The following is a 15,376-nucleotide window of genomic DNA, read 5'->3' on the forward strand; positions in this document are numbered from 1 at the left end:
TTCTGAATTCTGTCAGTTTGTTTTCTGCCTCTATTGTCTTGTAATACATTTTTTGAACCTTTGTATCTCTTCTCTGAGTTTTTTTTTTGTTTGTTTGTTTGTTTTTGCGGTACACGGGCCTCTCACTGTTGTGGCCTCTCCCGTTGCGGAGCACGGGCTCCAGACGCGCAGGCTCAGTGGCCATGGCTCCCGGGCCCAGCCGCTCAGCGGCATGTGGGATCTTCCCGGACCAGGGCATGAACCCGCATTCCCTGCATCGGCAGGCAGACTCTCAACCACTGCGCCACCAAGGAAGCCCTCTTCTCTGAGTTTTAAGAGATCATGTTTGCAATTTCACTGAGCCTTCAGGTCAGTGCTAACCAAGAGAACTTTCTGCGATGATGGAAATGTTCCATATATCTGCACTAGCCACATGTGACTACTGAGCACTTGAAGTGTGGTTGGCGCAATTTAGAAACTATATATTTAATTCATCTTGCAATATATTGATATTAAATAAAATAATATTTCAGAGAGCTGAAGAACATGAATCTTCAAAGGGCTCACTATGCATGATAACACAACACATGAAAAAAGACCCACAGGACTTCCCTGGTGGTCCAGTGAGTAAGACTCCGTGCTCCCAATGCAGGGGGCCTGGGTTTGATCCCTGGTCTGGGAACTAGATCCCACATGCCGCAACGAAGATCCCATGTGCTGCAACTAAGACCCGGCGCAGCCAAATAAATAAATATTTAAAAAAGAAAAGAAAAAAGACCCACACCTAACTAAACAAAACCCTATGATATTTCAGACCAACAGGGATAAAGAGATGATCTTTAAAACTTCCAGAAGAAAAAGAAACATCTACAAAGCAATGAGAATCAAAATGGCATCAGGCTTCTAAACCAATTGCTGGATGACCGTGAAACATGCCATCACAAATTCTCAGGGAAAATTCACTTCAACCTAGACTTCCGTACCTAACCAAGTTATCAATCAACTTAAAGGGTAGAAAAGAAAAAATACTTTTAGTATACAAATCTAGACTCCTTAGGAAGTTATTTCAATATGTGGCCCAGTAAAATAAGGGAGTAAATCAAGGAAGAACATGGCACAGGGATCCAGAAAACACTGGACTAGTCTCAGGAAATGATAAAAGGAAAATTTTAGAAAACTGTCTGCATTATAGTAAGCCTAAAATGCAACTAATCCAGAATGGATCAGAAAGACAGAAAGCTTCAAGAGGGGAGTCACTGGAAAAAGGAGAAGTCAAAGAAAAAAAACTGGACAGAAAAGTAAGTCAAACTTGATAGTGTATTTCTTAGAAGGCACAAACAATTAAGAAAGAAAACCCGTGCTATAAGGGCATAATCAGCCTCAATGACAAAGTCTAATTAAGCTTGAAGTCTTTATATGACCAGTACCCACAAGGAGGACATGGATCAGTCAGTAAATCCCAGCATTTCAGAACCGGAAGCTACCTGATAGATCTTGAAACAGATTATTTTCTTAATTTGAAAGAAAAATAAAGATGATTTTACTTCCTAAATAAGTTACTTCAAGGGACAGCCTGAATATACGTATCTTTTCTAAAGGTTTAACAGGAGTGCCAGGTTATAAATGTTAGGATTGATGTTTAGGTGGGAAACCAAGCCTTTTCATAAAACCGTACCTCAGTATTGCTGCTGAAGAGAGAATTTGGTTCTCTGAACCAAGAGCCTATTCTAACTTACTCTGATGAGTCCAACAGTCATCTTACTACCTAATCACTTCAATTTTTTTTTTAACCTCTAAACCAAAATCCAATCAAAAGAAAAACTATGGAATAAAAACTTGGTATTCGGGCTTCCCTGGTGGTGCAGTGGTTGAGAGTCCACCTGCCAATGCAGGGCACACTGGTTCATGCCCCGGTCCAGGAAGATCCCACATGCCGCGGAGCGGCTGGGCCCGTGAGCCATGGCCGCTGAGGCTGTGCGTCCAGAGCCTGTGCTCCGCAACGGGAGAGGCCACACCAGTGAGAGGCCCATGTACCACAAAACAAACAAACAAACAAAAAACTTGGTATTCGACATCCTTAGGGTTCCGGTGTGGGCGGGTGGTATTGGAGAGTGAAGACACCATGGATGGGTAGTTCCTCCTAAAAGGATACCTAAGCTCACGATCATCTGTTATGTCCCAGACACTGTGGTGGGTAGTTTCGCTATATTTTATCATGAAATCAATGACAACAACCCCAGGACTTAAGTGTTTTATCTCCATTTTACAGATGTGAAACCGGAGCACCTAAAAGACTAACATGCAAGAAGCATTCTGCCAAGGCAGCAAGTGCTCTAGTAGATAAACACATTTAAAAGATCACTTTTAGGGCTTCCCTGGTGGCGCAGTGGTTGGGAGTCCGCCTGCCGATGCAGGGGACGCGGGCTCGTGCCCCGGTCCGGGAAGATCCCACATGCTGCGCTCGGAGCGGCTGGGCCCGTGAGCCATGGCCACTGAGCCTGCGCGTCGGAGCCTGCGCGTCCGGAGCCTGTGCTCCGCAACGGATAAGGCCACAACAGTGGGAGGCCTGCGTACAGCAAAAAAGATCACTTTTAGACCTCCCACTCTTACCTTCCTCCTCAAGAACCCTCCTTCTGAGGTTAAAATTTCATCTTAATTTTATTATATAGCCTATAAAAGATTTGAAGGAATTGGTTATAATCTAATCTCCTTTAATTCTTGAAACTTTCCTAGAGGGGTTCAAAGGCTTAATGAAATTAGTCTTATTCTGTAGACAGGGATTAATGCAACAGAGACATTCAAGTGCCTAAGTTACAGTGATCTCCAGCATGGTGTCAGAGATATAATTAATGAAAAATATTTGCCAAATTGCACTGAATTGGTCTAAGACCCCTAGTTAATTAAGAACTAGTTAAGCAAGAACTGACTTCTTAACCAATTCAGGGGGAAAAGGAATGACTATTACAATCCCACCCTCTGCCTGCCTTTACCCCAAAATCCCCTGATGGGACAACAGGAAGGTCTTGAATGAAGCCAGTCCAGAGTTAGTCTTGCTAGCCCAGTGGATGCCACCAACAGAGATACTCTGTGTGGATAACACCAATGGCCAGTAGTTACTGACAGGCATGCTTTGTGCTGGATGCCTGGTGCGCATGACCTCTAATTCTCACAACCACTCTGTAGGTCAGGTAGTATTACTGCCTTTGCACAAATAAGGAAACTAAGGCCAAAGTGAAGTCAGTAACTTGCTGAGAAGCAGGAATGGCATCCAAGTTGAAGGCTGGCTGACTCTAAGCTACAGGTGCTATTTCCATACACCAAGTTGCTTCTCTAGGATCCCTATGAAAGGACAGCCATGTTCTCTCTCTCCCTCTTTCCTCTCTCCTCCTCTCTCTCCACTGACCAACTCCATTATCCCACCAAGTAATCAGAGATCTGTTCCAAGGGCAAAAGCTATCAGACAATTTTTATCTAGGCCTCAAGCAGATAAACAGTAAATATGAATCACAAGGCCAATGTGAAGCTCCAACTGCTTCTAAGACTTGCAAGATGTAGACTTTTTAACACAATCTTGTTGTGGGGAGAGGGAAGGACTACAACATCTTTACCTTATTTGAGCACTTTATTCTTAGTATAAATCTGACATCCTGATTGGATGTTGAGAGCTTAATTCACTAATTTTAGTGTTGATTTCTAAATAAATTTCAGAATGCGTACAGTAAAGACAATAATTTTAGATGGATTAACACAAACCTTTTTGAATTTTACCAGAACAAGCTAGACATCTTCTCTAAAATAGTCTTAGTTCAATAAATAAGACTTCTCTCACATTTCAGAAATATTCCCATGTGGATATGTATTTTTTAAATTCTAAAATTTTATTGTGGTTTATCAAATGGTTTAAGGATGAAAACTGATAGAGTGCATATATTAAAAAAATGGTAAGACACATACACATGCAACAATCAGCCCACAGAACAAAGGAATAAACAAATATTTAACCATGTCTCCTATACTAATAGCCCCTAGAATCAATAAACAAGTCATTAGATTGTACTAATCCTCAGAGTTTATGCATTAAACATATAGAGATTTGGATTTATTTATCATTCATTCCCCGAACAACTTTTTATTGGATGTCTACACTATGACAAAAGTTGTGCTTAGTTAGGAGCTAACATCAGATCAACTGGTCAAAACACCTAAACTAGAAGGCCAGGGCCACCACACACTGCATCCGCGGGGTGCTGCTGACACTGTAGCTGTACAGTAGACAGCGGCAGGCAGCAACCATGTATACAGACCCTCAGCTTGTCTAATGTGCTCTGCTTCTAGTGATGGTTTTACCATCTGCCCAGCTGCACAAGCCAGTAGCCTGAGAGGGAGCTTCAAACCCTCCCTCTTCCTCAACCCTAAATTTAATCCAAATCCTACTTTCTAAGTATGTCATGAAGCAGTTTCCGTCAAACTCTACTGATAGAACCTTATTTCAAACCATCATCATCTGTTCCTCAGCTGGACTACTACAACCTCCTCCCATAGCGTGCCTTTTTGGTTTCTGATTTTACTCTTACCTTGTCTGCTCTCGACAGCGCCGTTAAGGTTACTTTTCTGAACTGTAAATCTAATCATGTTACTATTAATCTGCTTACAACCCTCTAACAACTCCCCACATCAAAAAGGCAGAGCAGGCTTCTTAGTATATTCAAGAGCCTTTATGACTGTGCCTTTCCCTATTTTGCCACTCACTTCTCATCATTTTCTCCATTCACCTCATCAGAGACATTATTTGCACCCCAAAGAAGAAGTCTCTGAACACTCACAGATCTTTCCCAGCTCCCTCCAAATAAACATGCTCTCCTCTCTGCCATTCCTCCCTCCTCGGCTGCCCACTGAACATTTCATTCCCCCTTCAAATTAAGTTCACCCCACATTATTTTTTAAAGATGTGATAATGGTATTACTGTTTATTTTTTTTTAAATCGTTATCTTTCAGAACTATATACTGAAATACTTATGAATGAAATTACGTGCAGAATTTGCTTCAAAACAATGTAAGAGGGAAGGAAATGCACAGGAGTAGAGATGAAATAAATTCAGTTATGTCTTCAACCAAGCTTCCACAGAACTTTGGCTTGTAACACTTTCATAGCATTTAGCTCACCCAAGTGTACCCCAAATTTCCCAACATCTTTTCCCTTAGTGCTTCCAAAATGCTTTGTACATCCAGTTATATATGTTTTCACACTAAACTGTAATTATCTGCTTCTGTCCGTCTTCTCTCCAGAACTGTGAACTTTTAAAGTCAGAGACTTTCACTGTTTATCTCTAACGGCTAGCACAGTTCCTAGCTTATCGTGGCTTATCAATAAATGTTTGTGAATAAAGATAAAAGAAAAAGTAAACATGGGCAAGAGTATAAAAATAATAGTTTATACACAATTCCTTTTTCTCATGTAAACATAAATTTGAAAAAAATAACATTTCTGAGGTAGAAAAACACTGGAAAAGGGTTTGGAGGCTGCCTGAGTAGATTCTGCTATGATGGGTTAAATAAGAAAATGTTTACGCCCCCTCTAAATTATTTCCTAACGTCCTTGAAATTGGGTATGCAGTAATACTGCAAATTTTAGTAAATCACTGGAACTCTATTTGCCTCTTCTGTCCACCAATAAGCACTATTTATCCCAAACTCTACTGCTCTGTAGTATTAACTTTGTACACACACACACATGAAGAAGGGCAATATGAGAGTGGGGACTAGACATTTTGGAATAAAACACACTTGATTTCAAATGTTCACCCTAATGCTAGCTGGATGTGTAACTTTGGACAAGTTACTTAAATAGAGCCTCAGTTCCCCAATCTGTAAAACAGTGGTAACACCAACGTTATAAGGTTGCTATAATTAACAAATTATATAGTAAGTCCTGGCACAAAGATATTATTTATTGAAGGTTTACTATTACCTATTTTTATTGTTACCAACTTGTTACAAATCTCCAGCTAAATAATTCTTGGGATAAAAAAGCTTAAGTTTTAAAATTCTTTTAAAACTGTCCATATTGACTTGATAACAATCAAACCATAAACACAATCCTAAACATTTTTCCCCAAAAGGAGAACTTTATTAAAAACAAACCTCACCAAACAAACTTAATTATATCTTCTGATGGAAATGCCCACTGACTCAAGGGCCATTAGAAGATGGGTCTGATGAGTCTGAGAGCATTTTGCACACATTAGTACCTGAACTCTTTCTTGAAATATTAATTCAAATGGACTTAAATTTTATATATATATATAAATTTTATATATATATACACACATATTTATATACATATATATATATACATATGCTACTACACCAAAATAGTTCAATAAGCATTAGTTAAGAACTAACCAATCTAATGATATATCAACATTCAGCTTTTATAAAAGCAGTTGCATACTGCAGAACATGGTGTTTTGAATACAATCTTATCTAAGTGAAAAGGTCTTTGACCTTAGAATATAAAAACAACTAAATGGAGAGAACACAGCTATGTTATTACCCCACACTCACTGTCATCAAAAAGTTTTATTAAAGTTATGGTCTGCACCAAGTAAAATTTCCAAGTTTACAATAAACATGTTAAAAATGTTGATAAACTTTCACTTAACCCAACTAGTTTAAAGGTTCCAAGATTAAATTATTTGCTATAATTTTTGTTAATGTTTGTCTTCTTTAAAACTGCTTAAAATAACTGAAAGCACATATTTTATTAAAATGTGTATTAGAAATGAAGCACCATAAAGGTTTACATTAGAGCAGAGACTCTCTGCCAAGTGATCGGGCTTTGGCAGGAGAAGCCCCATACTCCAGAGGCATATTAGTTGTTTTCTTTGGTGTTACTATCAACAGTAAGCACACATACCCAAGTATGCTGGTTTTCCATAAGTACACACTATGTTGCCATAACTTGTTAATTTTGCTAAACCTTTAAAAACTCACTTATGGATTTTTGCCTGGCCTTTAAAATTCAGACTTTAATATTCAGGGTAGTAAATTTTACAAATTCACTACCCATTTCTGATAACATGAAAACAGTATAAGGATAGACATATAGATCAACGGAATAGAATTAAGAGTACAGCAATTCGGGCTTCCCTGGTGGCGCAGTGGTTGAGAGTCCGCCTGCCGATGCAGGGGACACGGGTTCATGCCCCGGTCCGGGAAGATCCCACATGCCGCGGAACGGCTAGGCCTGTGAGCCATGGCCGCTGATCAGCGTTTTTTAGCAATAAAATATTTTTAATTAAGATACGTACATTTTTTAAGACCTAAAGCACATGTAACAAACTACACTATAGTGTTAACATAACTGGGAAACCAAAAAATTCATGTGACTCACTTTAGTGCGATATTTGCTTTACTATAGTGGTTTGGAATCAAACCCGCAATATCTCCAAGGTATGCCTGTTTAGATAAACTGGATTTCATCAAAACTTAAAACTTGTACATCAAAGGACGCTATCAAAAAAGTGAAGACAACCAACAGAACAGGAGAAAATATTTGCAAATCACATATAAGGGATTTGCATCTAGAATATATCAAAAATTCTTTCAACTCAGTAAAAAAAGACAAATAACCCAATTTAAAAATGGGCAAAATGGGCGTCCCTGGTGGCACAGTGGTTAAGAATCCACCTGCCAATGCAGGGGACACGGGTTCGAGCCCTGGTCGGGGAAGATCCCACATGCCGCGGAGCAACTAAGCCCGTGCACCACAACTACTGAGCCTGCGTGCCTGGAGCCTGTGCTCTGCAACAAGAGAAGCCACCGCAAGGAGAGGCCCGCACACCGCAACGAAGAGTAGCCCTCACTCATCGCAACTAGAGAAAGCCCGCGCACAGCAACGAAGACCCAACAAAGCCAAATAAATAAATAAATTTATTTTTTTTTAAAAAAAGGCAAAAGATCTGAACAGACATTTCTCCAAAGAATACATACAAACGGCCAATAAGCACGTGAAAAGACACTCAACATCATTAACCATCAGGGAAATGTATATCAAAACCACAAGAGGATACCACACTTCATATCCACTAGGATGGCTATCACCAAAAAGCATTAACAAGTACTGGAGAGGATGTGGAGAAAATGGAATCTTCATTCACTGCTAGTGGGAATGTAAAATGGTGCAGCTGCTTTAGAAAACAGTCTGGCAGTTCCTCAAAAGGTTAAACATAGAATTACCATATGACCCAGCAATTCCACTCCCACATATATACTCAAGAGATGAAAACATATATCCAACAAAAACTTGTACACAAATGTTGACTGAAGTCCTAACTTGTACACAAATGTTGATTGAAGTCCTAACAGCCAAGAAGTGGAAACAACCCAAAAGTTTATTAACTAATGAACAGACTAAAATGTATACCCATACAATGGAAATATTATTCAGTAATAAAAAGGAATGAAGTACTGATACATGCTACAACATAGACGAATGTTGAAAACATTATGCTAGATGAAAGAAGCCAGACACAAAGGACCACATATTATAGGATATCACTGATATGAAATGTCCAGAGTGGGCAAATACAGAAAGTAGATTAGGGCTTGCTCAGAGTTGGAGAGGATGGAGAGGGATAATATGAGTGATAGTTAAAGGATATGGGGTTTCTCCTTGGGGAGATGAAAAAATTTCTAAAATTGATCGTGAGGATGATTGCACAAGTTTATGAATATACCAAAAACCACTGAATTGCACACTTTAAACGGGTGAACAGTATGGTATGTGTATGAAAAGCTATTACCAAAAAAAAAAGTTTATTTCAAAACTTAAAATTGAATCTAGGATTAGAAAGGAACACCTAACTTCCATTCATCTCCTACCTAACTGTCCTAATTAAAAGACATGAGAGATGTCAACAAGACCTAGAGTGACATTTCCTTGATCATATTAATATCAGAGGCACCCGAAGAATATTTTGTTTCCTGCAGCTGTTATAAGGCAGTGCCTGACTCATCATCACCAGATCTTCTCCAACTTTCCCTATTGTACAAACTGATGTTTCACAAAATAGCATCTTGACTATGCAGCTGCAGAGTGAAACTGTATGAGGGTGAAGACCACTGCAAAGAAATTAGGGATGCCTGGCAGCTGTCTCAGATTCATGGAGAACTAAGAAACAATTTGAGTAACAAGTGGATGATTCAAACACCCCACCTTTCAGAGAGCCAGAAAACTCCTAAGTACCATAAAGCAGTGCCACCATATCTAGCCCAACCAGAACCAAGTAACAGCCACAGCTACTGGTAGGGAAGAAATGTGCCATTAATACCTTGGATGAGGCGTGATGTCCACAGACTTTCAGCTATAGCATTCATTTATTCAACAAATATTTCACATCTAATATGCCAAAGGATTTGATGGGGAATATACACAAGTAGCTAAGATGCAATAGACAGTTCCTGTCCTCAAGAAACATACAATCAATTTAGAAGCGATCACAACATCTAGAGAGCAAAGACTAGATGAAGAGGTCATCCTGACCTCAAAGGCAGCTATACTGTGACAAAGAATGTTTCTGCCAATGTACACTACCCATGACACTACTACTTGCTACTTTATCATCTTTTTTTTTTTTTTTTTGCGGTACGTGGGCCTCTCACTGTTGTGGCCTCTCCCGTTGTGGAGCACAGGCTCCGGACGCGCAGGCTCAGCGGCCATGGCTCACGGGCCCAGCCGCTCCGTGGCATGTGGGATCTTCCCAGACCGGGGCACGAACCCGTGCCCCCTGCATCGGCAGGCGGACTCTCAACCACTGCGCCACCAGGGAAGCCCTAAAATACATATTTTACGTACATATATAAAATATACTAAAATACAGTACAAGAGCAGTTTGTGTCTATCTGTATTTACTTTTTCAGGAACATTAAAATCTATATCAATTAGCACAAATCCAGGGCCTAAAAAAAAAGATGACTATAAATAAAATTTTTAATAAAAATTTTGTAAGTCTGAGCTCTAATACAAGAATCTACTACACTATGTCAACCATTACTAACGAAACGTCTGGTTTTTTGGATGACTTTCTTGGAGGGTTGACTTCCTAAAAGAGTAATAAAGGTAAAAGACAGTATGCAGCTGACGGTCGAACTAATGCCATGAACTTTACTCCTTAGCTAACAAGTTTAAGACAGAAAGGACAGAAAAGAGAAAGAGAAGTCAAGAACAGAGAGTGCTTTCTCAAGTATTTCACCAGATCCTCCTCCCCTCATAAAGCACAATGAACCCAATTCCCTCCTTTCTCCAGCCTTGCCCCCGGGTTGCCTAGTCGTGGGATAGAAAATCCAGTAGTTATATTTAAAAATAGCATTTTCATTTAAATAGTGCATCTTACATACAAACTTAGGTCTCCCAATCTCAGCTGGCCCCTGCAGTTCGTTCAGCAATCTGTAAATTCTTAGCTTCCTGCCCTGGCCCATCCCCATACGACATAGGCTTTTCAACCCTTTGCCACTACCCTTCAACTCCCACCCAACCTCTGCAAGTCCTTCTATATTAGCAGGTGAATTTGCTACACAGAGAAAATAGCTCCCAACATTCAAACACTCCTTTTAAACTTACTGTCCCAGGCCCAGGCTCTCCAATTTTCCTGATCCTTAACTGCCTTCCTGTCTCAGAGAAGGGGACTCTTTCTCTCTAGGACTCACCTACCAGCCTTCCACCACTGCCCTGGACCCTACTCCGTTCCTCTGCTCTGGAACCTGCTCCAACTGTTAGCCCTTCTTATATCTTCAGTCTCTGTTCAACTGTTTGTGTCCTGCACCTGTAAACCTACATATATGCTCAACACACTTCCACCATCCAACCAACCATCAAAAGCTGTACTCTTGCTTCTTCTGTCCCTTCACTGACCAAAACGGCAATTTATACAAACTGCTTCACCTACTCCACCACTTCCACCAACTTCTCAATCCATTACAGCTTATCTCCTCTGTCTCTTCTCCACTGGCCCATGCTTTATTGAAACTATTCTAATTAAGATACCAATAACTTTTTATACAATTTTTAAGGTTACTTTCCATTTATAGTTATTACAAAATACTGGCTATATTCCCCATGTTGTACAATACATCCTTGAGCCTATATTACACCCAATAGTTATAATAATAAAAAATTTAAAAATTAAAAAAATAAAGTTGCCTTCCCACAAAAATAAAACAAAAAGGATAATTCAAAAAAAAAAGGTATCAATGACCTCCTAACTGCCTAACGAAAAAGCCCACTCCCTCCTCAGTAACTAACACTCTTAGAAATTCTGCTTATCTTTGACAGTGTTAAAAACATTCTAAAGATTTTTCTCCTCTTCCTCTTCCTAAAACCTCCTGACTTTCATAGGCTCTTCTCTGCCTACTTCTTAAATGCCCAAAGGATCCATACTTGACACTCTTATTTGACAAGCACTCTCTGGGGACCACCACCCATTTCCACATAGGGTACTACCTATATTCCGTTGTCCCAAATTTCTTCCTCTAGTCACAAACTCTCTCAAAATCACCAAATTCATATTTTCAACTGCCTACAGAAAACATCCACCAGATTGTCCCCAGCAAGCAACCTAAACTTTTAACAGGTCCTGAAACATTTTCTTTCCACCAAATCTATTCCTCCTCCCAGGTAACGGCATAACCAGGCACCCAATCTCCCATGGCAGAAACCTTAGTGTCCTCCTTGAATTCTTTCTCCCTCAAATCCTTACCTCTATTCTATCTATCACCAAATCGCATTCATTTTACTTCCTAATCGCTCTTAAACCCAGCTCCCCTGCTCTACTCCCATTACTATGAAGGTACTTAGGATCTTCTTTATCTCATGTAGGAACCATTCCAACTTCTCTCATGTAGGAACCATTCCAACTTCTACTACCAGGATTACCTTCCTAAAATAAATTCAAACTTGAAACAGGATATTACATTTTTCCTTGTCAGAGTGGCAAAAGTTAAAATGGAAAACAATACCCTATGTTGGTCAGAGTGTAGGGAAAGGGACGTTCTCATAAACTTGGTGGAAGGAATTATATTAGGCAAAATACCGAGGCAAATATAACCAGACTTATAAATATGTATACCCTCTGATCCAGCAATATTATTTCTAGAAATTTATTTTAAGTAAATAAACAAAGTGCACAAAGATATGAGTACATCCTAAAGTTCCCATTATTCCCAACAGAAGCCAAGACCTTTTTGACATACTATATACCATTTGCCTAGAATGGCTCCCTCCTATCCATGTCCTTCTTCATCCTGCAAAACTAGGAACTCATCCTTGAGTTCAAAGGTCAGCAACTCCATTCTATCTCTACAGCAATTTAGTCACACCTCTGCATCACAGTGTAACCTATCTTTCTCTCCCACTGTAGACTGTAAGCTCTCCAAGGACAATGGTTTGTGTAAGTTTTTTTTTATTTTTATTTTATTTTTTTTTGCGTTACGCGGGCCTCTCACTGTTGTGGCCTCTCCCATTGCGGAGCACAGGCTCCGGACGCGCAGGCTCAGCGGCCATGGCTCACGGGCCCAGCCGCTCCGCGGCACGCGGGATCCTCCCGGACCGGGGCATGAACCCGTGTCCCCTGCATCGGCAGGTGGACTCTCAACCACTGCGCCACCAGGGAAGCCCTGTGTAATTTTTATTTAGCACATATCCATATTTGTACTATCTACAAAAATGTCTGACACATAGTAGGGACACAGTAAACACGTGTTGAATGAAGGCATTTTCCTCCTCTTTACACGAAGAACTCTCTGATTTCCAAAATCTTAAGAACTTTTAAAAGGTATTTCCTGGGCTGCCCTGGTGGCGCAGTGGTTGAGGGTCCGCCTGCCGATGCACGGGACACGAATTCGTGCCCCGGTCCGGGAGGATCCCACATGCCGCGGAGCGGCTGGGCCCGTGAGCCATGGCCGCTGAGCCTGCGCGTCCGGAGCCTTGTGCTCCGCAACAGGAGAGGCCACAACAGTGAGAGGCTCGCGTACCGCAAAAAAAAAAAAAGGTATTTCCTAAAATGCTGGTGGACTCCAATATTTTATATTAAATTCCTGTTTTATAACAGGTATTTAAGCAAAGCAAATGGTCTCGTGCATTTATATAAGCAAATAGCCTGTAAGTCTTTATTTGTCTGAAGTTTAGTTCCTAAAGGCATAATCAGAATTTCCATACTGGGTCAGAACTGTGGTCTATCCAACTGAGGGTTAGGATCCTCAGGATCTCTGAAAGTGGTACCAAGAAATACACTGTAAGAAGACAGAGCTGTTCTCCCAGATGTTAGAGGTGTGTTCCAAAACACCTTACTTTTCTTCAATAACCTAGTATGAGTCCATCATACTTGAAATCATGTTTTGGAATATTTGTTTAAATACTATGCCAGAGCTCTTTTCCATGCTATCTGTTACATAAAGAGCATTTTACATAGTACATAGTATTACATAAGTAGTACTGTACATCCATATATAAGAATATACGTAGTTTGGGTATATATTTTTCTCTAAGTTGAACTCCTTTTAAGTTTCAAGAGGGTTCCTAATTCTAATGAAGGCTGGTAACAGCCTAATCACATCCTTCATGATTTCACAAAGTTCAGTTCTAGTCCTTTCAATCTCTGATCTCTAGACTGAAGAAATCTCATCTTTCTACTGTGTCCTTACAGAGAAATGATTCTACTCTGTACCATTCCACTTTTCTTAATTTTGAGTTATCTTACAGGCTCCAAACTGAAACAACAATGAAGGAAGGTCCATGAGATTTAATTTTATAGAAGTCAAGAAAATTTCACCCCTGATATAAGTTAGACAGCCTTCAAAAACACCTTTGACAACCACTGTACCCCAAGACTTACAAGAAATCATAAGGTAGTCCTCACAGTTGCTTTTGTCATCATCTTGCTGGTCCACAGGAATCCCATTGGCATCTATGACTGCTTCAGAGGCACAATCTGCTACCAATACTTCTTCTGACACCACGTCAGCTGTCAGAGGATCAGTGACGATCTCTGCCTCTACGACACTATCATGAACAATGTGTTCAACATGTCCAACATCAGACACATGTATGGATTCACTCGTCAAGACGTGTTCTGGCATAGACATTGAGGCTGAAGTAATATCAGAAGCTAAAACATCATCTGGGACTGTGCAATGTGCTAAAGAAACTTCTTCGGTTACATCTGAGTCCAGCACTTGCTCAGGAATGATGACTGTTTCAGATACATCTGCTTCTTCCATGATATCTGGACATTGAACATCTTCTATAACAACGTCCTCGATAACATCTTGGATTACAACTGAGTCTGGGTCATCAGGAACAAAGTTATGCACAGTTATGTCTGAATCCACAACATCTGAAACAAAAACAGTTTCTTGTACTTCCACAACAATTTGATCACCATCCATGTGTGTAGCATCAGCTCCTTAAAAAAAAAAATTAAAATCAAAAATTTCAGGTAGACATGCATGACTACCTCAATTAATATAAATGTTACTTAATTTCTACCAGGAAAACAAACTAGCTCCTCAGTTGTCTCAAACATTAAGATAGATTAAAGAAATAGAGATAATCTATTTTTGAATCATATCAGAAATAGAAATTCTTAATACAAGAACTTTTATACTCATCCCAAATCAATTAACAGGTAAGGAAATAAAAGAAAAACAAAGTAAATGAGGCAGTCACACACACAAAAATATATTCATGAAAGTAATATTCTAGGCTGACTAAAACTAAACCCATATGCATAGGTACTTAAGGGATGATTATAAAAATTAATAAGTAAAGCAACTTCAGGTGGCAAATATACCATTTTCCTTCATTATATGTTTTTCACTTCTTTCCCTTCTTGCTCCATCTCTCTTTCAACTCATATTTTTTTCTCCTGTCCATCTCTCCCATGTTTTCTTTTACTTCCCTTCATTTCCCCTTTCTCCTCCTTTGTTCTAGAACAATATCCCACCAATATCCTCCATTTATGATTATGGAAATTCAGAAACTATCCTCCAAATCTAGAATATAAAAAGAATCGGGCCATAAATAAAAAGAGGGCTAGAAGGCCACAGTTAAAGAGAAAGACAACTGGTTAAGGAGCCTCTGTAGACAGATAAAATGAATAAAAGTGCAGTTGCTCTGGAGCAATGGAAGGTGAGGTTAGTTGGAGTGGGGCCTGCCCTAACCTCACCAGGGTAGTCCGCCTCCATTCAGCTTCCTCCCATCCCCCCATATGCCAATCCCCCTGGCACTTCCTCAGAACATAAGAAACCCTACTCTAGTCCACTCTGCAGTTAACAAGTGAAGGTAGAGGGATGAATCAATTGAAGCCCAGTGAGATTAAATGACTTCACCAAGATCACACA

The 15,376-nt window shown here is 39.9% G+C and overlaps 1 protein-coding gene across 9 annotated transcripts in view; it reads right to left on the reverse strand.

Annotated features, from left to right (window-relative positions):
- ZFX (zinc finger protein X-linked) overlaps positions 1 to 15,376 on the reverse strand; it is a 57,736-nt gene that overhangs the window by 12,282 nt on the left and 30,078 nt on the right. For all 9 annotated transcript variants that reach the window (XM_060137482.1, XM_060137488.1, XM_060137479.1 and 6 more), the window contains one exon: positions 13,870 to 14,439. In XM_060137482.1, the coding sequence (XP_059993465.1) occupies positions 13,870 to 14,439 (570 nt within the window). The remainder of the gene's footprint in view (positions 1 to 13,869; positions 14,440 to 15,376) is intronic.

Source organism: Lagenorhynchus albirostris, chromosome X (assembly GCF_949774975.1).
Source record: "Lagenorhynchus albirostris chromosome X, mLagAlb1.1, whole genome shotgun sequence".
Lineage (NCBI taxonomy): Eukaryota > Metazoa > Chordata > Mammalia > Artiodactyla > Delphinidae > Lagenorhynchus > Lagenorhynchus albirostris.